Source organism: Symphalangus syndactylus, chromosome 14 (assembly GCF_028878055.3).
Source record: "Symphalangus syndactylus isolate Jambi chromosome 14, NHGRI_mSymSyn1-v2.1_pri, whole genome shotgun sequence".
Classification (NCBI taxonomy): Eukaryota; Metazoa; Chordata; class Mammalia; order Primates; family Hylobatidae; genus Symphalangus; species Symphalangus syndactylus.
In genome coordinates this window covers 49,158,920-49,183,368 of record NC_072436.2, presented here as the reverse complement: position 1 = coordinate 49,183,368, position 24,449 = coordinate 49,158,920, and the positions used below count along the sequence as shown (strand labels likewise).

The window sequence follows — 24,449 nt, the reverse complement described above, 5'->3', positions numbered from 1 at the left end:
GTGTGTGTTTATCCAGTCTCCTTGGACATTGTCTTTGCCAGGGAAAGTGTCATAATCTGTATAGTCTCAATTGGTGTAGAAGATAATATAGACCCAACTAATTCTGTGCCTTTGAGTACTGTTTTAAATATAGGCATGATCACTATCTAAATATTAATGAGCAAGGAACATGCGTATTAAACTCATGTCTAGTCCAGGATGATACTGACATCCAAATTGTTGAATATGGTGGCAGAGGTCATGATAACAGGAGCCTCTGCACAGTAGTTAGGCAGGTAGGTATATAGTAGGTAGAAAAGTGGTCTTCCTATGTTTAGTTGAGATGTCATGTAACCATGAAATGTACAGCCTATGGGAAAATAAAAACAAAACAAAACAAAACAGGATCCTTGAAAGAATAAAATGAGAGAGAACTAGAGAGGCTGCTAAGTGAGTCCAGAGGGTCTTGTATAGACAGATTTGGCTGTGACAGAGTTCTGGTGGTTTTAAACATCTTAAATATCTGACACGGCCATTATTAGGAATTTCAGTAACTATTCTTTGTTCGAATAATATGAATCTTCAAGAGCTTTTGAGATGGAAAATGCATTTGTCAGAATAGGCTAGCTCCTCTGCTGTCCTTACAAATCAACCCCTAAAACCTCAGTGACTTAAGACAGAAAGTTGTTGTTGTGTTTTTCTTTTTCTTGCTCATATAACACTACGAAGGTCAGGCAACTCCCCTAGGTAGCTTTTTTCCCTATGGCGACTTAGAGACCCATGCCTCTTCCATTTCGTAGCTCTCCTATCTTCAAGGTTGCCTTCAGAGGTAAAGTGAGAGATGGATAAGCCCCATTCATTCTTGAAATCCTTGGATTGAAAGTAACTTTCCGTGTAGGCACAAACAACCAAAATCCAGAAGGGCAGCTCCGATCTAATGCCAAGGAAAATGGGAAATCCATGGACACTGATAGTCTGCCACAGACAGTTCATCTGCCCCCAATGAAATGTCCTTGATCAGCTGGTTCTCTTGACTCTGGGTCTATCTAGTCCTGTGAGTGGCCCTCTCACTGCTGCTGTCATTGGTCCTACTGTTCCTAACCTGTTGCTCTGTCCTATGTATAATTCTAAATCAATTTGATAAAGCATGTGTTTTGATCTAAAGAGAATTTAGACATACTCAGGTTAGAATGAGAAAGGGCACAAAATAACTTTTTAATAGATTATCTGCAATGTGGTGGGTCCTATGCTAGGTACTTTACTAAAGTTATCTTTTGTTAATTGCTTGAATTCTATTTGTTAGTCTAGGCTGGATTTAACTATGACTAAAATAAACAAAGCAGAGTCCTTAATTGCATTTCACCTTAGTTTTCCTGACGTAAGATATTAGCAATGTCAAGAAAGAAGCATTACTATTATAAGTGCTGTGACCTCCTAAGTTAAAAGGGTATTTTCTTCTTGTCTTTTTCTCTTTTGTCTTTTCTTTTTTATTCTGAGTTCTCAAATTAAGCTGATAACATGAAAATGACATTATCTGAGAAAAATTTACATTAATTCTAACTCAGCCCTCTTTTTACTCTTTCATTAAGATTGTTCTTAAATTATTTCCCCAGTTATCAAAGCTTTGATTCTCCACCACTCTTAGAGCTCTGGAAAAGAAGAATGTTATTTCAAGCCGTCTGCAAGTTCAAGGATAACTCTAAAATAAATAATGTATGACACAGATCCAAGATTGCTGGAGGAATTCCTCACAATAAATGGACCAGATTCTTGGATTTATGCATTTTAAAGAGATAGATTTAGTACCCTAAAATTGGACATATTTTATATTCTTACTTATCTCACTTTGGTTTACAATGTAAAATCCTGAACCTATTTTCTAAAAAGTAGAAGAAGAACACTTTAGCTTTAAAAATATAACATTATTTCTAATAATATTAGTAGCATATAAAACAGTAAAATATTAGATAGTAATAAGAAATGAAGTATTGACACATTCTACAATGTGGATGAACTGGGGAAAATAGTATGCTAACTGAAAGAAGCTCATCATAAAAGACCACATATTGAGTGTCCTCTATATATTCTATTTAGATGAAATACATGGAATAGGCAAATACATAGAAACAGAAGGTAGATTAGTGGTTGCCCGGGGCTGAGGGTGAATTGGGAATGAGGAGTGACTGCAAATAGGCAATTTCTTAGTGGGAAAGATGAAAACGTTCTGAAAGTAGATTATCGTGATGGGCACAAAACTCTGTAAATATACTAAAAATCATTGACTTCTATACTTTGATCAAGATAATTTTATGGTATATTAGTTATAGCTTAATAAAGGTGACTTAGAGAAAACTTTGAACCAATCATCTGTTGTGAAACAATTTGGAAACATATACATAATTATGTACAAAAGAGCATTAATATACCTGTACATATTTCACATGGAATTAATTTCATCATGTTCAAGAAAAGATCATTTTCCCTTTGCATGACAATATAAAGTTTCAAACACAAACTGCCTCTGTAAAATTTCAAAATTAATTATAATTTTTATGTAAAAAATACAAATATTTGCTTCTATCCTATACAAATAAAATTAGATGTATGTTTATATGAATAATACAAGGAATGAAAAACATACCTCAAAATGTTTCTGGTGATTACGTCTAGGTGGTGAGATTACCCTTTGTTTTCTTTCTTTGCATATTTTTCAGTTTTCTATCTGGAGATCATTAATTAATTTATAATAAATAAATGATTTTTTTAAAAAAATGAAGCAGGAAAAGATGGCCGCCTAATATCTCAATAATGAAAAAAACATTTTTTTTGCTTAAGTAGTATGCTACTTGCACAGATTCACTTTCACTTCCACAATGTTTCATTTTCTGGTTTGAACTCTGATGCAGTTGCTTTCTGCTTATTGGTCTGCTAGTGAAAGCATATTAAGCATTTCTGCTATCAAATTTTAAAAATTCAGTGTTTAAAAAAAGTGGCATAATAGAAGTTTTGCTAGACCTTCCCAGAACTTTATCATTGTATAATGTATGAAATTTGAAAACTGAAACACACCAACTTGTATGTGCCTCCCATGGTTGTAAGTATGACCATTATTCCTATACCTGTTTTTTGCCAATGTTGCTTCTGTCCTAAGGAAATTCTGCCATCTGAGTCTTCCTTGAAGCAAACGTACACCTTCCCAGAATCATCTTTTATTGCCTCCTTTTGTCCATCTCCCTGATTTGCCATAATAGGGCATTCTTCCAAATGTCAGACAGTCAAAACCTTATGAAGGTCTTTCCGGGTATTCAATGGGGGAATGAATAAGAACTTGAACACATTTGGAGTCTGCTACTGGGATGAGTGTCACTTCAGCTCATTCTCTCTCAGACTCTGCAGAAATCAGTTTTGTGATGATTCCATAGAACAGTGGTTTCCAAGGGGACATTTGGCAACCTCTGCATATATTTTTTATTGTCCCAACCTGGGTGAGGTGTGATTGGCCTTTTACCCACCCACTGTGTTCACAGTGCTGTATGAGTCCGCTAGGACTGCCACAACAAAATACCACAGACTAGGTGGCTTAAAAACATTTTCTCATAGTTCTGAAAGCTGGAAGTCCAGATCAAGGTGCAAGCAGGGTTGGTTTCTGGTAAGGCCTGCCCTGCTGGGTTGCATATAGCTGCCTTCTTGCTCTGGCCTCATTTAGCTGCTTCACTGCATGCTCAGAGAGAGATTTCTCTGGTTTTGAAGCCACGTTGTTGTCTGAGGTAATACCCAAGGTTCATTGCCTAATGCCAAGAAAGTTAAGGACATGGACACACAAAGAGTGAGTTTAGGAGCAGAGGTTTAATAGGCGCAAGAAAGAGAAAGGAGAATAGCTCTCTCTCGTGAGAGAGAGGTTTGCCCAAGTGGGTCTTCCGGCCCACTGCAGAGTTCACCAGATGTTATAGACAGGCTTGAGGAGGTGGTGTCTGATTGACATAGGGCACACAGATTGATTGGACCAGGTATGACGTTTACATAGTGCATGAGGAAGCTGGCCACCCCACCCTTTTCTTATTCTGCAAATGAGCTTTCCACTTGGCCTGGGCTGTGTCATCTGCTGCCTACTGCAAATGTGGTTGGGAAGGAGAAGGAAAGATGGAGCCGCCATTTTGAACATGCATAGTCCTAGGTGGCCCTTTCCTACTGGCACAGCTGCTGGCCTTCACCCACGCAAGCTTCCAGCCTGCCGTTCTATGTCTGCAGCTTGACTCTACAGGCTACTCTTTGTTAGCAAAGAAAATGATTTTGGGGCTGCTTTTCATTAAAAGGAAAACCTTACCAAGGACTTTTCTACCCTCACTATCTGCTACATAACTTCTTCTTAACTCCTGTATCATTATGTCCTTTTTCTTTCTTTCTTTTTAGAGACAGGGTCTCACTCTGTTGCCCAGGCTAGAACTCACTGTCACCTTGAACCCCTGAGGGCTCAAGCGAACCTCCTGCCTTAGCATCCCAAGTATCTAGGGCTAGAGGTGCATGTCACCATGCCTGGCTAATTTTTAAATTTTTTGTAGAGATGGGGGTTTCATTATGTTGCCCAAGCTGGTCTTGAACTCCTGGTCTCAAGAGATCCTCGTACCCTGGCTTCCCAAAGTGCTGGGATGACAGATGTGAGTCACTGTGCCCAGCCTCTTCTTATGAGGATACTAGTCTCGCCAGATCAGAGCCCACCCTTTTGATCTCATTTAACCATAATTGCCCACTTATAGGTTCTATCTCCAAATACAGTCCCATGGGGATTAGGGCAACATACGAATTTTAGAGGGACAGGATTTAGTCCATACACAGTGCTTAGGCCAAAAAGCCCTGCCATAAAGAGATTCAGAGTTGTTTCAATTTCCTCATCAATAAAATGAGGGCAATCCTGATGCTTATTGCAGTGGATGATTGTGGAGAGCAAAAGAGCTGACAAACATCAAGCACTTAAAACAGAGCTGGAGACAGTGTGAGAGCTACCTAAGTGTTGGGCATTGTTATTTGTTACCTTTGACATTTTTGTTAGTTAGCTGTTGTGTCATTTGGGTATCCTGATATGCTCTAATTTTTAAGTGCTTACCCCATACCACATGTGTATAATAATTAAGCAGAATTTAAAGGACCTGGCTGAGCAGAACATGAGGAGAGGGCTGTGGAGCCGTCTATGTAGAACCTGTGGCAGCACCTTCAGCAGGCCTGGGACAATGGCCTCTGCCTGGACCACTTCTGACTATTTTACAGTGATGCAACACCAAGGGTTGTTTCCTCTTGGAGACATGGTGGCACTCTGGTTACACCAACGTGTCTCCTTGCATTTCACTCACTTTCTCACTGATTAGTTTGTCTTTCCTTTGGGCCCTATGACCTGAACTTGCTGGGTCATTAGAGCCTCTTACAAGCACCTCCTCTGGAAAGTCAGTTGGAAAGGAGTTTGCAAGTCCATTACATGTTTCCTGATAAAGCAGGAACTAGTAACATACCCCAGAGACAAGGATAAATCAGAATTTCTTTCTCTGAGTTAAGACTCAAGTCATTGCACGTAAGAAATGTGCAGAGCACTTTTATAACTGAAGGACAGAAGAGGAGCACCTTTTCATTCACACAGCTTCTAGCTTATGAAGTGTAATATGCAAACTTAGAATGAATTATTTTAACTCTAAACCAATGAATGAGGAAATTAAATTGAAATTACAATAGTTTAAAATGTATATTTGTTTATAAAATAGATCTATCCCTGTAAGTCACATCATTTTGATTTCTAAAATCCCCCAAATTCTATATTAAATGATTTCCCTCTTTGGTCCCCAGTTTCGTTTATGAAATGTTTCACTGTGTACTTACGGCATTTGAAGGCAGGATTTTAACAAATGAGTTTTAAGTCCCCCCTCCCCTTTCAAGAGTTACTATACTTAAATGCACTAATAGAATCCTTTATGAAATAGAGCCTGGAGCTAGGTAGCAAACGCTTTTGCAGAGGGAAGGGTATTTTTGTTATATAACTCCCTTGATGTGAATTACTTGTATAGGTAACTCTCAATTTAAATGAGCATAAACTGCTAAATTAATGAGGTGAATGAGCTTGTGGATCTTGCTGTAGTCATGTTCAGTGTAAACTAGTCATTGGGGTCTACAAGCTTAGATGAAACCATCTTAGTTAAGGCTATTCGGCATCAAATAATATGAAACTAATAAGTCATTGTTCTACTATATATATTTTTATTTTATTTTTCTTAAATTGAGATCAGGTCTTGCTGTGTTGCCCAGGCTGGTCTATAACTCCCGGGTTCAAAAGATCCTCCTTCCACAGCCTCCCAAAGTGCTTGGATTACAGATGTAAACCACCATACTCAGCCAGTTCTGCATTTTTGATAGATAAAGTTTCCCAACAATCGACAATAATGTACCGTGGAATGCAAAGTTTGCCTATGGCCAGCAGGTGGCAGTGTTCAAACCAATTTAATTAAGCTCAGTAAGATGAACAGCTAAATTTTTACTGAGCACCTACCTTACAGCATTGTGCTAGGTGTAAGAGATGCAACACTAAACAAAAACCGAACCACTTATTGTCCTATATAGTTTATTTGTTGTTCTTGTACTATGTGTAAGACTAGAAAACCTGTGAATAATCCCTCAAAATGCTTTCAATATGACTGTATTTTATATTGATGGGTAAGGGAGGTAGCGGAGAGGATGTCACACAAGAATCACGAACCATAATACAAAACTAAGATTAAAGGGTCAGTAGAATCACATAGACATGTGGCTCATAGGCAGTAAAAATCTGTTTCAATAATGATCATAAGGAGGCAATTGTTCTTCGGGTCATCTCTCAGTTTACTTTCCTGTGTCTAGGATGATGGGCCACAATCCCTTATGTATAATCCTTTGGGCCAGATGTGTTTAGAACTCAGAATTTTGGGGATTTTAGAAAAGTAACACGATACATATACTGTGCATTACGTAACACCCACTCGTGGAACCTGGGGAACCTTGAAATAAATCAAACACATTCATATTTATGCCATAAAATATATGAGAATCCATGCTATATGGCCTCATGTTGGTCAGATCTGCTTTGCCAAAAGCTTTGGGTTTTCAGAGACTTTTGGATATTAGGGTGGCAGATGAGGTATTGTAGACCTACAACATACTATCACATGAAAAAAGAATCTACACTAAAATCTCCAAAAAAGATGTCAGAACATTGTTTGGTAAACCATTCCAGTTTTCTAGAACATGGATTCGCAGTGTGTAGATGCTATGGGAGTTTGATTTCTGCATTCGTTTAAAAATTTGTTCAGCATCATTCGGTGTTGAGCAATGGCATGCTTGTGTTTTTAAACTAGACGATTAATTTTGTTTTGGGAATATTTAAATCATTTCATTAGATATTTTGAGCTAATTAAGAATAATGCAACATTAGGATTAGAAATTTTGACTATAGAAAAAAGAATGTTTTGCTCATGATCACTTAAACATGTGACTTGAGATTTCTGCTGAGTTTCAGTGTACCTACTGAAAATAAAAACAAGTTAACTAAAAAGTTAAGTAAAAAGATACTGAATCAAAGCAGGCAAAGCCTTCTGTTGCTTATAGTCATCCAGCTGTTGCTTATCCAGTTTTATTTAACTTGTGAAAACCAAAGGTAGAATTTACCATAATGGAATGTTATTGATCTTAGTGGACTCTAGATTTTAACAGATTGCTTTTTAATTTTGTAATTTAAGAAATTTAGAACATTTTCACTGCAATTTCTCTAAGTGAATAGAGACCCTAAAAGAAATATTATTTCCAGGAAGCTTGAAGAATCTACAAATGAAGTTATGACTGAAATAAACAGGATAAGAGGGAAAAAAAGAAGGATAACCAATGAGGTCACAGAGCTTTTCAAATGGAAGAACCATACCAGTGTTCTTAGCCAGACACGTTATTCCTTCAGATATCTGATTTTACAAATTGACTTTGTTGATTTGTTTTATTGTTGAGTCCTTTCCTTGTTCGCAAAAGTATTCCAAGCAATGCATATAGACACATGCAAAAATGTGAGGCGCACAGGAAGGAAATTAGGGAAGGCAGGGTGAAAGCTAGCACATCACCGTTTGTACTTAGCCTCTGATCTTACCAGGTACCAAAGTGAAGAGAGAAGCACTGTCAGTTACATGAGAGTATTACCTCACTGAGGCCAGAGAGCACATTCTAGTCACTGTATCCACCCAGGGCACAGCATGATATGTCTTGGAGCAGGCAAGTGATATATGCTTGATATTACAAATATTTGTCAAATGAATCAAGATTTATAGTGTCTTTAAGATGAAAAATAACAGTAGTGCTCAGAAATTCAGCTTGTATTTAGCACTCAGGCATTTCCCTCTGACCTTCGTAAGGGGATGCTGTTTGTAGGGGCCAGTGTCACCAGTAACATCATTAAGAATAAGGGGGCAAATTGTATATGGGGTTTTCTTCATTTGCTCATCATTATTAAACAGATTTGATTATTGAAAAAAACATTTATTGACTCAATTTGTTCCACAACATGTGGATTCTAAAAACTGTCTAGGAAAGGGAGAGTGTAATTAAACACATATGAAAACTTGTATGAGTTATGTGAGTCTCCTTGCAGAGTGTTGCCGTTAACACTTAAAGAACATGTAGTTCATAGTAGGCACTTGGTAAATATTTATTGAAGGAACTAATGAAGAGGTCATCAGGTAGATGGAAGAGAAAGGCATTCTGATCAGATAGGGAACAAGCAAAGATTTGAGGAGCTACTGGTGCTCCAAGAGGAAGGATGATGTGTGTGTATTGGTGTGGGAGCACTGGGAACACCTGGTGAGAAATTAGTCTGGTTTGGTGAAATAGATTTAAATCAGATTTGCAGTGCTAGCAAAGGGAGTTTTATTTTATTGTGTTTTTTGCTTTTTAATTTTGTTTTATTATTTGTTTTTTAATTTCTTTGTCAGAAATGTGATCTCCACCTAAAGTGGAGTATAAAGCTAGTACGTAGAAACACCAGCTCATTTGACACACGTCATTTTACAAAGTACCCCTAATAATCCTCTGAAGCAGTGTTCCCATTTTCCATATTAAAAAACAGAAATCTGCCAGGTGTGGTGGCTTACGCCTGTAATCCCAGCACTTTGGGAGGCCGAGGTGGGTGGATCACTTGAGGTCAGGAGTTGGAGACCGGTCTGGCCAATATGGTGAAGCCCCATCTCTACTAAAAACACAAAAAATTAGCCAAGTGTGGTTATGCATGCCTGTAGTGCCAGCTGCTTGGGAGGGTGAGGTGGGAGAATCACTTGAACCTAGGAGGCAGTTGCAGTGACCTGAGATCCTGCCACTGCACTCTAGTCTGGGCAACAGAGCGAGAGACTCCGTCTCAGGAAAAAACAAACAAACGGAAACTCAGAGAGCCGAGCCATTGGCTCAAGATCACTCATTAATGAAAGGAAACTCCAACTCTTCTTAATTAAGCAAAATCCCATTCTTTTTTCCTTTTTTTTTTTTGAGATGGAATCTCACTCTGTAGCCCAGGCTGGAGTGCAGTGGCATGATCTCAGCTCACTGTAACCTCCACCTCTGGGGTTGAAGCAATTCTCTGCCTCAGCCTCTCAAGTAGGTGGGATTACAGGCACCTGCCACCACGCCTGCTAATTTTTGTATTTTTAATAGAGACGGGGTTTCACCATCTTGGCCAGGCTGGTCCTGAACTCCTGACCTCGTGATCTACCTGCCTCAGCCTCCCAAAGTGCTGGGATTACAGGCATGAGCCACCAGGCCCAGCCAAAATCCTATTCTTAAGATTGGCAAGGAGGGAGAGTAGAGTATCTACATGGGGAGCAGAACCTCCTACCGGCAGTTCCTATTCTTTTCCCCAGGCTCATCTTCTCTTGGACGATCACTCCGCAGTCCCCATTCAGCCACATTGCCTCCTCATTTAGACTTGGGAGCACAGGGAGGACAGGCTGAAAGTCTTAAACAAACATTTAACATTTAGGAAATTAACATAGTGTCATTGCCCATAAATTATTGTGAGTTGCCTTTAGTAGTGGGACCCCATGAAGATCCCTCTTTGCTTACCTCTGTCCTTCTTCATGTCACAGAGAAGATCTTTAACTCCTACAACCATGAAGACCTTCAGAAGATGAAATTCCTGCCCAAGAGAGTGGATGCCCACAGAGACACTTGTTTTTCATATTCTGCCTACTGAAGACTTACCTGTATTCAAGGTATTGGAGTACTCATCATGGTGCCTGCCACTTGGTAGAGTCTTATGCATATTAGCTACTATTAGGCACCTCAGTTTACATTTTTGACAATCAACTTCTCCTACAGTATTGATCCTGAGACATCATGCTTATTCTTGTGGCCGTAATGACTCAGTGTTTTATTCTGTTCTCATGCTGCTATAAAGAACTGAACTACCAGAGACTGGGTAATTTATGAGGAAAAAAGGTTTAATTGATTCACAGTTCTGCAGGCTTAACAGGAAACATGACTGGGAAGCCTCAGGAAACTTACAATCATGGCGGAAGGCAAAGAGGAAGCAAGCATCTTCTTCACAAGGTGGCAGGAAAAAGAGAGTGAAGTGGGAAGTGCTACACACTTAAACCATCAGATCTCATGAGAACTCACTCACTATCATGAGAGCAGCAAGGCGGAAATCCATCCCCATAATCCAATCAGTTCCCACCAGGTCCCTCTTCCAATTTGACATGAGATTTGGGTGGGGACACAAATCCAAACCATATCACTCGGTGTGATAACCTTACCAATGTAAAGAGTCAATATTCCCATAAGTAATAGATACATAGACTAGCAATGGAGCCATTTTATTATAGGATTATTAGGAGTTGAGGTCGAGGCTTAACCAGCCCTTTCTATTGAAAGGCCCCTTTTCCTGGCCTTTCATTAGAAAAGAGAGAGAAAGGGAAGAGAAAACTTATGTCTCAATTTGTGAATTTGTGAAGAACACCACAGCTGCTTAACAGCCTTCCTAGTGCATGGACATTTTCTTAGGCTTCTGAGATTACTTGGGGAAGCAACACTGAAGGGCTATTAAAATTCTTTAGGAATCATGGAAAACTAGAAGAGTTTCAAGTGACAGGCAAATGTCTAATTTTCTGAAGAAGAAAGACACCCTTTACCTCCTCCATGGTAAGCTCCATTTCATGTCTTTATTAGCAAAAGTCTAATAAGGATTTGTTAAAAGATGGTTTGAAAACATCTGTACAGGAAACATGCACCTGCTAAAATCCAGCTCTCCAGAACTTAACAAGGACCAAGCTGGGCCAAATCAGCACTGTTTCTTTCGGGGGTAGATTGCCAGTTGGATTGCTCAGGAGGTCATGTATTTGCATCTCAGCCAAGATTCCTAACACAAATTGATTCTATTTTATTTCAGTGCCTGTCGTGTGCCAAGTCCTATGCTAAGCATTGAGAATTATCAAGCTAAAATGGCTCAGTTTTATGATAGCAAAAGTATTCTATTTTTCTCAATAGATGCACACATAAGAAAGGTTGGAAATTCTGAAGTTAGTAAAATTAATGGCTGATTTAATATATTGAATACACATACCTAGTTCCTGAGGCAATGCCCCCCTAGAGAGTGGTCTTTCATGGCATTTATCCAGGCTCTGCCATGTCCTGTAAACATTAGCAACATTTTTATGGTGATGTTTATATATTTTTGGATAAACCAAAAATGGTGAGAAAATGTTATTCATTGATGAAACTAGTCCAGAAAGATGATCCTTTTCTCTGACAAAGACCAAAATTATGATAAATAGTAACAACAAAGTCTTATACTCTTTTCCCCTAATTAAAAAAATCTACTATAGTATATGCATGTGTTAAAGATTTAGTATTAATGCATGGAATTTGAACCATAAACCATTGAAATATAAATAAGATAAATAAAATCTTCCTATCCAACAGATTTCTCCTTCTTTCCAAACGACAACACTGTCACCTACAACCACAACTGTACAACCACAGCAACCACAACCACACTAATCCATGGAGGGGGCGTGTGGGGGAGCAGTAAAACGTGTACAGGATGACCAGAGCTCATTATTAAACCTCCATGTATTTTGTTCTAACAAATCTTTTCTTTTTTTTTTCCCCACTGTCTCATGAACTCCTCAAAGTCAGGGCCTATATATTGTAGCCTCAATAAAAATGCCTGGACTCTCAAAAGTCCACAATAAGCATTTCCTGAAGATGTATTCCCCTCTCCTGCAGAAAACTTAATTTGCTCTAATGTTGCATTAATTATAGAATAGCATCTGTATTGTTTATATTGCTACTATAACAAATTATCCCAAAATTAATGGCTTAAAACAACACAGATTTGCTATCCTACAGTTCCAGAGGTCAGAAATTCCACAGGGATCTCACTGAGCTCAAATTTGTGGACAGGGCTGCGTTCCTTCCTGAAGGCTCAAGGGGAGAATCTGTTTTCTTTCCTCTTCCTACTTCTAGATGCTCTCTATATTCCTTGGCTTGTGGTCCCCTTCCTCTGTCTTCAAACCAGCAACTGTCTGACCCTTTTGCTCTGGTCACCTTTCTCTCTCTGGCCACTCTGCTAGGACAGGTTCCCGGGTTTTCATGTAAGGTTTGCTGTAATAAGATTGGGACCACTTGTGTGATCCAGGATATTGCCGTGTAAAATAACATATTCATAGATTAGGATTACAGCATGAACATTGTTGTGAGGCCATTATTACTCTTAGCACAGCATCCAGATAAGAACGGCAGTAGTGTTAAGCTGTTAGAATATACCCAGAATATTTTAACTATGTCTCACTTCAATCGAGCACTTGAGGATTGTAGGAAAGAACCAGAACAGAGAGGAGGAGGTTTGGAGTTGTACCAATCTCAAGGGCGTTTAAAGGAATAGAGTTTTGGCTTAGAAAAATATAGCTTAGACCTCTATATAGGGGTAGGGGAGGACTGTGATTGATGAGGCATGGGTGATGGCTGTCTTCAAAATATCAGAAGGTTCTGTCACAGACAGAGGATTGAAACTTGTGCTTCACAATCTCAAAGGACAAAATAGAAGAAGTATCTGGAAACTCCTAGGATGCAGCTTTTGGCAGAAAATCAGGCAGAGCTGTTATGGCTGTTGCTGATGTCCTTAAATGCCACAGGCTAGAAATGTCATAGCTTGATGGTGTGGCAAGTCTTATAAAAAATATTTGAGCATTAGATGAGGGATCAGCTCAGATGAACCCTTAACTTAAATCTAATCCTTAATGATTGTGTAACATTCTATATGGCTTAGAATTCTATTCATATTTTTCTTTTTTTTTTTTTTTTGAGAGTTTTGCTCTTGTTGCCCAGGCTGGAGTGCAATGGCACGATCTCGGCTCACTGCATCCTCAACCTCCCAGGTTCAAGCATTTCTTCTGTCTCAGCCTACTGACTAGCTGAGATTACAGGGGCCCGCCACCATGCCCAGCTAATTTTTTATATTTTTAGTAGACGTGGGGTTTCACCATGTTGGCCAGGCTCCTGACCTCCACCTACCTTGGCCTCCCAAAGTGTTGGGATTACAGGTGTGAGCCACCGCGCACGGCCTTATTCATAGCTTTTGAATACCTCCGATTGCATATAGCTACAGCCTAACAGGGCCCTTCATCTTTACTGAGGGTCTTTTTGTTCTCACAAAATCCATTGTAAGGATCTATCCCATGCCACAAAAAAGAAGGGGTGAAGAAAGCTGGTAGAGTTGAGATGCCCCCTTGGAAGATTAAGTGGTCCAGATTATTGTTGAGAATATAAAAACAATAACCAAAGGAACGGTGCGAGATTTTAAATGCACACAAATACTTAGAAAAATACTCTCCTCTGGTGTATCAGACATAAAAGCAAAACAAACAAATAAGCTGTAAAGAGTTAAGGCTCGAAGAAAATGTAGATTCATTGCTATTAGGTGGTCTGTGTGAGTATTAAGTGTGATTCATATTTTGAGAAAGTTAGATATTTTAAATTGAAGGAAAAAGAAGTAGATCGGGCTATTTCATCTTAATTCAGGAAATAATACATTTTTGAGACTTTTTTCATCAGTCCACTTTGGGGATGATTATTTGGAATAACTTGTATAAGACTCCTGAGGCTGCTGCAGAAAGTGTTGTTTTTATGTCACTAGTATATGCTGCATAAAAGCTCTTCTTTATACTTTCAAGAATCACGTTACCATGAACATTCTTGACCTTTTAAGTGTACATCTGAATGTTTAGATTATAAACATGAACTGTACTGTATTATGTTAGACTATTTGACCAAAAATGTATTTTCTACCACAAAAAATGTCCAAAAGGAATTAAGTTAATTACAACTTCAATTGTATTCAAGATCGATCTTTGTGGTTCTTTATATCTGTGATTTATTTATCTTCAAAGAGAGTCTTAAGTGTCTTTGGGATTGTAATGGGCATTCTAGACTAAGAGGAGGTTGTTCAGACACTTAAGATTTGGGGCCAGTGCTTTCAATGATTTCATAGCCATTCCATCTTCTTTCTACTTCTGTGGATTACCCAACAGCAGTAATGATAATCTGGGCCAGCTCCTGATACTTCTCTCTATAGTCAAGAGAAGGTCAGCTATTTTTTGATCCCCATGGGAGAAAGACAGCTCCTCAATCACTATCTTAAAATAGCCAGCAATTCTCAGCTGCTGGGCTGGAGTCCCTCCAGGGGAGAGCAAAGGGAATTTGAATCTGCCGGTGGGGCGTGAGCGAGAAGCCACCACAACATGAGCTAGGACAGCCTTCTCAAGAAGATTCTGCCAACTCAAAAATATTCTTCTTTTCTTCTTTTTTTTTTTTTTTTTGCTGTTGTTTATGAGAAACTAGGTGTCTTGCCATTTTAAAATTTCGTATTTTATTTAAAAGGAAACCAGTGAATTGAAAATGAGACTAAATATTGCTATCTTCTTTGGAGCTCTCTTTGGTGCTTTGGGGGTGTTACTCTTTTTGGTGGCTTTTGGATCGGATTATTGGCTTCTTGCAACTGAAGTGGGGAGATGTTCAGGTGAACAGAATGTGAGTCTCTTCTTCAAAATAGTGATGCATATGGTAGTTATGAAGATAGCCTTATGTATGCTCTTGAAATCAGAGAATAGTAGTGGAGTGTCTATTTCTTCATAGAAGAGATATGTAGAAAGCTACTGAGCTTCGTTATTTGGGATAAAATACATGTCCTTAAAAATTTACTGGCTGTAATGATTTTGATTATATTTCTTGTATTGATGGCAAGTTACTTCATTTTGTTCTGTGCAGATAGAGAACGTCACTTTTCACCATGAAGGGTTCTTCTGGAGGTGTTGGTTTAATGGGATTGTGGAAGAGAATGACTCCAATATTTGGAAGTTCTGGTACAGTAAGTACAATTTAGCTTTATTTTCCCTCTTGTCTGTAAAATAAAAATGAACAGTTTCTTACATAGTATATGTCACTTCTAGCAGACTGGATTGTGAGTTACAAAATCTCAGTTAGATGTCTAAAAGGTTCATCACGTAGAGAGTCCTTTTCAGTAAGTAGACATGGCTATAGGAATAATTATTTTATCTTTTAGCATAAAACAGGAGTCTGAATATTTATGGCAAAACTGAATTATCCATTGTTTCACTGCTTCTGTTTAGAATACACTAACTCTAACAAACAGAACAGGTATTGTCTATAGCATTTTTTTAAGTGTCTGTGAATACTATGTTGCAAATAAATAAGATTTTTTTGCTATCAGCCCTTGAAATCCCAAATGTAAAAATCCATAAATAGAGATGTATTATTTTATATTCATAACTTCAAAGTTAACAGTATCTTTTTTTTTTAAAAAAAATGAAACTTAATTACCAGCCATGGCAGATGAAAGCTTATATTATTTGAGCTTTAACCAAGTTTGTTGGCACTATCAAGAAATGCCTTGCTTTTGATGTTTGTGTTCTCATTGAAACTTTAAAGTTCTTTTTTAAGGTAGCGTAACTTCTAAAAACTATAATGCATTCGTTCAACTCTATTCTTTATATTGAATTAATCTTTGAAAATCAATTTATTGAAAATAACTAGCACTTATTTCATTGTATTCAACAATGAAAGGGCTGTTTATTAGCCTAAAGCTTATTGAGAATTGAAATTATTAGTCACCTTATCAAAAATCAAAGTATGGTATTTACATAATAGTCAGGATTATGGAATATTTAATAAAAATAGGAGGTCCCTGAAGACTTAACAAGCTGGTGGTAAGTTGGCATATATAAGGAACAAAGTAGTGATGAAGCAGCCTTTTGAGGCAAGTACCTGATAGACTGTCTTACAGTGGGTTTGGGGGCAGGAGAATAAGCATACAACTTGCCAGTGGAAATGATTTAGACTTTGGTAAAGGTAAGTAAGTCAGACTGTGCAAGAGGAAGATTTTGCCAAGGACTTAGAGAAAGAAAGAATATTTCGATATTTCAGTCCACCTTAAAGTGTACATATAAAAATTTTAAGTTTTCAGACGACATAAAAGTGCCTTCTTGTGATGTTTTCAAATATTAAAAATTTATTTGAATTATTGCATAACTTATCATTTGCATTCTTCCCTAAAATAAAATGGATGGAGAAGAATTTTTTTTTTTTTTTTTGAGACGGAGTCTCGCTCTGTCACCCAGGCTGGAGTGCAGTGGCACCATCTCGGCTCACTGCAAGCTCCGCCTCCCGGGTTCTCGCCATTCTCCTGCCTCAGCCTCTCCGAGTAGCTGGGACTACAGGCGCCCGCCACCACGCCCGGCTAATTTTTTGTATTTTTAGTAGAGACGGGGTTTCACCGTGGTCTCGATCTCCTGACCTCGTGATCCGCCCGCCTCGGCCTCCCAAAGTGCTGGGATTACAAGCGTGAGCCACCGCGCCTGGCCAAGAATTTTTTTATTAATTTGAACTAATCAAGGTTAAACCTAAGTTTATTAGATTTTTAAAACAATTATTTTTTATTCCCTACTCTGTGCTAGACACTGTTGGGTACTGGAGAGTATGTGAAAAAAGATGAAGTGTGGTACCTTAAATCGTAAGGTGATATAAAGGGCATTTGCATTTATTCCATTGAATTATGCCATGTAGCTAGATGTTCTGGATAAATCCACCTTCCAAGTATCATTGTGCATCTTGATATGAGTTTCCTAGAAGGCCTTCCTCCTCACAACAATTCTCTGAATTTGCTGATGGAACCAGTAGTTTTATTTTGCTTGTGTAACCCTTGTGCTCTGTATTTCTGTTCCATTAAGGATAAGTCATCACTGAGCTTTTCAATAACAAGTGCCATTGTTTTGCTCTCCTTCCTAGCCAATCAGCCACCGTCCAAGAACTGCACACACGCTTACCTGTCTCCATACCCCTTCATGAGAGGCGAGCACAACTCGACCTCCTACGACTCTGCAGTTAGTAAGTACCCTCTGTCCTCAGCCTACCTCTGAAAGGGTCTTATCTTTCTGAAGGATGCCCAGATCAAAATTGTTGTGAGCAATTAAAAATCAATTTAAGACTTGTAATTTCAATATTTTTTGATATCTGTTAGATTAAAAAATGTTATTTTTAATGTGCCATTTATAATTTTAAAGAACATAACTCTGATCTAAAAGTAAAGTCATTGTAATTTACTAGCTGCCTATAAAAGGATTTTTAAATGTATTTTCCCATAGGAAGATAGTAATATTTATTAAGAAGAACTGCTTCGTAAGGTTTTAACAGACCTAAAACAAGTCCTACAGTTGAAAATATTGTAATATACATCATACTTCTAAAACTTTTTTGTCATCATTACATGAGATTATAACATGTAAATATATATAATATGTATATAATAAATATATATGATATAAATATACAATTATGCTACTATATGCATATAAAATGACTGAACTCTGTGTGTGTAATATCCCATAGGAGAAAGACAGACAGATATCATTAACTTAAAATCACATTAAAAACATGAAATTTGTAATAACTTGCTAAGGATTGGCACAGACTATCAATGTCATATATAGAACAAAAAAGTGTTTTGCAAAAAGAATAGCTATTATATTTAATGTTCTCAATAAATTAATATTAGGGTTCTCCAGAAGAAAGAGAAACAATAGAACACATAAATATATATTATATACACACATACATGTATATACATATGCATGTGCACATACACATACACACATAAAGAGAGAGTGTGAGAGAGTGATTGTGAGGCCTGGTAAGTCTGAAATCTACAGCGCAATTGGCAGTCTGGAGATTCAGGTCAGAGCTGATGTTGCAATCTCCAGTCTGAAGGCTGGAGACTCCAGCAGAATTTTTCTGCTGCAGTCTGGAAGCTGACTTTCTTCTTCCTCAAGAAACCTGTTTTTCTCTTTAGGACTTCAACTGATTGGATGAGGCCCACTCATAGTATGGGGTAGGGAGTAATCTGCTCTGCTCAAAGTCAAGGGACTATAAATGCTAATTGCATCTAAAAATACCTTCACAGCAATATTAAGCTGGTATTTGACCCAACAACTTGGCACCATAATCCAACCTAGTGGATATATAACAATAACCATCACAGAACTCAACACATCTTTACATGTAACTATTTTTCGTCTTTCTGTTAAATATGTAATTCCATATATTATAATTTTGTTTTACTTTTGTCAAAGAATGTAGCATTTGCTTGTATGACATCATTAATAGGACACTTATAAAGAGGGTATGAGGTCTGGATAGGGAAAGAGGTGAGCTGACCCACAGCTGTGCTTGTCCACCAGGGTTCCTTGGGTTCGAAGGACTGGGACCATTTTCCTTGAAAACATGTGTGGTATGGATCCTCCTTCCCATTAAAAACTGCAAAAGGCACCTCACTCACATTTGTCAAAACCTTTGTGTCATGTTGAATGGACTTACAAGCCTACCTGTGACTAGTAAGAGAAGAGATAGATGGCATAGGAAAGAATAGGAGAAACTTTTGTTTTACAAAGTTAGAAAATGATGCTCCTTCCCTAACATTCCTGCTTTTATAAAATAAACCGAAAAGTAATATAAGGTTGGCTTTCCAGAACATTAGGTATTAGCATAAATATTAGTATTGTTGTTATTCATATAATGAGGTCCTGTGATAAGATAGGTATTGTAGGCACCGTATATTTTAAAATGATCACATATTTGAAAAGCCTGCACTTCAAGGAGATATTGGAGAACTTGAAAAACAAAGTAACATAATCTGTGCATAATAATTATGACGGAGATGGATTGTAAATACATGTCAGAAAAATTATACTGCAATTACACTTAGAATTATTATGTAGCACTGCATTTAATTAGTGTGTCACTTTTTTGATCTAGTGACAAAACCAAATCCAATTTTTAAAAATTATCAGATTCCTCATTGGCACACATATTGGAACTTATTTACTTTCAGAAACTTTGTCAATCACTTTAGGTAAAAATGATTGAGATGTGCAAAGATGTCTTCTACAACAGAAATACTATACTCAAGTTTCATTCATGCCCATAATAATATACAAGGAAATTTGATATTATGTTTGTTAAATTTGTTTTTTTTTTTTTTTTTTCTTTCCTGTATCCAAGAAAATGGTATAGATTTCATCGGAAGCTTTGTACCTAACTTTTCAGTATGGTTTCCTAGTTAATGAGACTATGTATCCTTCACTGTGCTTTAGAGCCACTATTAAGTTTCATGTAGCTTCACAATTACCCAACATCAGATACTTGCCAGGTCACCTTTGGTAAATTGAAAGTATCATTTAGAAATTCTGATGTATTGTGGCCTGGCAAATTATTGGTGAAATGGCTTTGTAGTGTCCTGAGTTTTTACAATTGCAGTTAGCCAATATTGAATTCAGTGAAAATAATATAGTGGTGTATGATTTTTCTGGAGTAGCAATTTTAGAATTATAGGACACTACCAATGAAATTATCCTTTTATAATAAGGAGACTGGGAATTAGAGAAATCATGTGACTCTGTCTTCATACAGCTGCTTATTGGCAGAACCAGCCCAAAAAACCAAGTCTCTGGCTTTTGTTTTATCGATAATCTAATAAACTGCAATGAATGAAAAGGCTAATTGTAGTGCATACTATTAAAGATATAAGTCTTTTATTTGTATCTTAACAAAAGAACAAATTAAACTTACATTGGCTCTGTCTACCTTTATATTCGAACCTGACTTGTGTTTATAATCAGTTCTAATTCAGTGTTTTCTTTCATTTAAAAGAATCTCAAATACATATTCTGAAATTCAGTTATCCTCCAATCTAGTTATTTGAATGACTGGCCAAGCCTGGTGAGGGTGGTCTAATTCGCAGAATTGCTTTTGAGGTAGGCTTGTGTATTTCTAAGTCCATTAAACAATTCTATTACCTTTGGAGACTTGTCAGAGTCTAGATTTTCTGGTTTGTTTCATGTTTACATTCAGTCACAGTTCACTTGTTTGGTATCATTTGGCAATGATGTACTGAACCTAAATGAATTTTCAAGACAATTCAACCCTGAGAGAATTAATTTTTTGCTTTCTCAGTGTCCCCATAGCCTTTGATGACCCCTCTATCAGAGTGCTCATTATGCTTAACTGGAATTGTTTGTTTACTTCAGTTCCTTCATTATTTATTTGAGCTCTCCAAAGCATAGTTCCTGGTAATTACTAGATGCTTAAAAATATGTCTAGAATGACTTTATGCAAAATTACAGTTACTATTTTCTGCAATAAACTAGTTTGATTTTATTTTTCCAAGTGGAAATGTTTAGAAACTCAATTGCATACTTTTAATTTCTTCTGAAGCAGAATGCAATGAACACAATTTCATCTTTTCGTGATGAGTGGGAACAAATATATACTTACAGGGGTGAGCTATCTGACCTTCTTTAAGGTACTCCATCTCAGTATCTGTCCCCTTGCCCCAGGACCTGCCGTAAACTTCCCCAAATGCTGTTCCTCTCTTCCTTCCTCCTCCTCTGTTCATTTTTCTAACAGAGCGGGTTTATCTCCAGCTAGTTCAAACTTCAGTTTCCCAAGGAAGACTTCCTTAACTGCCCCTACCCCACTGGTACATGCATTGGGCCATGCTCTCCTTTATAAAACCCAGTCTTTAATTTGATAATTCATAGCACAGTTTTAAATTATTTACTCATGTAATTATCTTGTTCATATACTTTATTTCTAGTTCAATTGTTCCAAGCTCCATGAGAGTGGGAGTCTTGTATGTTTCACTCACTATTGTATCCACTGTAGACCAAAAGCTGAATGCATATTTTGGGGAGACTTCATTATTACACTGTACTGTGGTATTAATACTGATGCCCTAAGTCACTATTGATGTGCAGAATTTCTTTAGCCCTTTACTAAATGGACCTGCACGGCTCTTTAAAAAATTTGTTTGGCCAGGCATGGTGGCGCACGCCTGTAATCCCAACACTTTGGAAGGCTGAGGCGGGCAGATCACTTGAGGTCAGTTAGAGACCAGTCTGGCCAACATGGTGAAATCCTATCTCTACTAAAAAAAAAAAAAAAATACCAAAAAAAAAAATTAGCCAGGCAGGGTGGTGCACACCTGCAATCCCAATTACTGGAGAGGCTGAGGCATGAGAATTGCTTGAACCTGGGAGGTGGAGGTTGCAATGAGCTGAGATCATCCCACTGCACTCCATCCTGGGCAACAGAGCAAGACTCCATCTCAAAAAAAATTTTTTTTTGCATGTTTTTTGTAGTTTTTGGTATTCCACATTATTTTCGCCTGCCAGCTGTTTTTTGCTTTTATTGTCAATGTTTATTTATCTAGTACTATTTTCTGGTCTTTTCTTCCTTCACCCTTATAAAAGTGTAAGCTGAAGTGAATGATGTGAGGCTACAAGCAGGGAGGCAGCGAGGCAAGTTGTTAGTTGGCAATGCATTAGGCTGCAAGTAACAGAAAACAAAAAGGTTATTTTTCTCCTGGAACAAGAGGGTCAGAAGCAGCTTCCACAATGATGCTGCCGGGAGCCCAGGCTCTGTCAACTGTTTCTTCTACCATCCTTGGAGGTGGACAGTCACCTTCATGCTCTTTCATCCTCAGAAAAGAGGAAGTGCTTCTAGAATTTAACAGTCAGTTTCTGCCAATGTTTTACTCATCAGAACAATGCCACATATCCCTCTGGTTGGGACATGTTGTTTTGGGCTCTCTAGCAACACAGAAGGGAAAGGAGAAAGCCTGGGAGTGAATGAAAATCAAAATCATTCAGTGAATCAGTATCATCAGGGGTTGAACAAAGGTAGGACAGGAAAAATGAAAAGGAAATAAAGAATATAATTAATATGTGAGGAGTTAACATGTAAAATTGGTAGCCAAACAAAAAAGAGCTGGAGGGATCAAGGATGATGAAGAAGTTTCCTTTTCAAATAGGTGTAATTCAGTTTAAATAACATACAGTAAAAAGTAATGTGGACACACACCTTCAAACAATAAGTATTATTTTAGTGAGTTTTTAATCCTTTTATATGCGTATTATATTCTGTTTTAATCATCATAAATACACGTCTATCTTGCTTTTCTATTTTTATGTTAGCACACACTTCCCCATGTATTTGCTTAGTGATTTCTCAAATTTTAAACATGTTAGTTGCTACCTCTACATCAAAAATAATTCTATGTATGTAGCATTTTTTTATAATTTGTATTTACCCTTTGGGTTATATTTCCAAAAGTGTGAATAGTGAATCAAAACATAGGAATAAGTTTTCTTTGATGTTGTTGTTGTGCCATACTATAAAATTGCTTGCCAACTGGTACTAAACTGTGAATTACTTTCAACTAAGAAAATTTGGTAAGGTGGACAGAAATCTGAGAGTTAAGAGGAGGGGGCATGTTTTGAAATAGAGCATGGTGATTTACTTTGGTTTGGACATATTAAACTTGAGTTGATGGTGGAATACCAGTTTGTAATAATAATTCAGCAAGTAGCTTGATATGCAAAACTGGTTTTCCTGAAAGCCATTAATTATCATAGTTGATACTGATGAGAAATGGCAGAGGTGATTTTTGATTTCAAATATAATCTTTAAGGAAAACAATCATAGGAAAGAAGGTAGTAAAATACCAATTATTCTTAGGGGAAGAAGGGAAGAAGAAAGACAGCCCACAAATTAGGGAGAGAAAGAAGCATTAAGAAACAAGTCAGTGAGCAGTCTGCTGCATTTTCTTGGGAAAGAGGCAGTGCTCTTCAATGTCAAACACAGAATGAATGGACATGAGAAGCAGGCAGGAAGGAATTGGATCATAAGCCAATGATGCAAAAGTTCTTGGGGCCCAGTAGCTCCGTCTTCACCAAGGGCTCAGCTACAGACACCCATTAAAGTCTCCTCGTTCCAGGCACCTACTTCTATCCTAAATCCACCTAACACTTCCAGATCATCTGCTGTGTATCCCATCCTGGTTCACTGCTCATTCTCTTAGACAGAACATCAGAACTCTGTCCTCTTTACCCTGCAATGCTCTTCCTCCCTCAGGGATCCTATTCCATTTTCCTGCACATTTTGTCACCTGAGGATCCTCCTGAGAGCCAAACCCTACCTCAGGCTTCCTCCTTTCTTCTCTTCTCACAGGAAGAGAGGTCATACAGTAGTGATCTCACAAAGGGGTGGTATCAGAATGATGGGAATGTGAAACCGCACACTGGGATGCTTGAGGAGTGAGCAGTGAGGAAGTAGAGACCTTTTCAATCAGCCAACACTGCGGCTTGGAATAGCCACCAACAGAGCACAGCATGGCGGAGGGTACAGAGTCCTTATAAAAACAGCCAGATCCACACACAACAACTTGCTTTACCATACAAGGCAAAATAAAATACAAACATGAATGTCCTTACATTTGACAGTTTGAAACAGCACAGGAAGAATTAAGATTTGAGTCTAGAGTTTATATAAATGTAAATTCCTAAATAATTTAGGAGGCACATCAACCTGTTGTAGGTATCTAATCTCATTGAGATACCCCCACCTCAGCCCCACCCTGGCTTGCAGATCGATTGCTCTGTTATAGCTCGGTCTTATTTATCAGGTTTTTGGGTGTTCATATACGGGGATTCTGGACATTGTCCTAAATACAGCAAATCACTCCAAATACTTCCACTTTGTTTTAGTTAGCTAGAAAAAACTATGCACCACAAAATTTAATGGAAAATGCAATTTAGCCTCCTTTTCCCATAAATGTCAAGTACTTAGATATTTGGAAATGCCTAACATCAACTTAATTTCCTGGTATTCGTTCAGACATTTGGGATCACACAGCCATCACCACAGACACAGTATCACGTTACAGGAGTGGCTGCAGTTCCTGAATAACAGCTGACTTTCATCTGGGACCCCAGCCCAGGCTCCATTGCATGCAGGCTTGGGGCCGCTCCCAGGGTGGCTCACTGGACTTCCACACACTCCAGCTCTTGAGGGTAGAGTTGGCT

At 38.0% G+C, this 24,449-nt stretch overlaps 1 protein-coding gene across 6 annotated transcripts in view; it reads left to right on the top strand.

Moving 5' to 3' along the window:
* The window catches only part of TMEM182 (transmembrane protein 182), an 80,965-nt gene that overhangs the window by 10,511 nt on the left and 46,005 nt on the right, over positions 1-24,449 (top strand). For 2 of the 6 annotated variants that reach the window (XM_055241374.2, XM_055241371.2), the window contains exons 2-4: positions 10,104-10,229; positions 15,283-15,382; positions 17,320-17,418. In XM_055241374.2, coding sequence (XP_055097349.1) covers positions 10,170-10,229; positions 15,283-15,382; positions 17,320-17,418 — 259 coding nt within the window. In that variant the 5' untranslated portion in view covers positions 10,104-10,169. Of the gene's footprint in view, positions 1-10,103; positions 10,230-11,072; positions 11,158-14,717; positions 15,046-15,282; positions 15,383-17,319; positions 17,419-24,449 lie in introns of those variants that run through there. The other 4 variants (XM_055241376.2, XM_055241375.2, XM_055241373.1 and 1 more) reach the window with 3 other exon arrangements.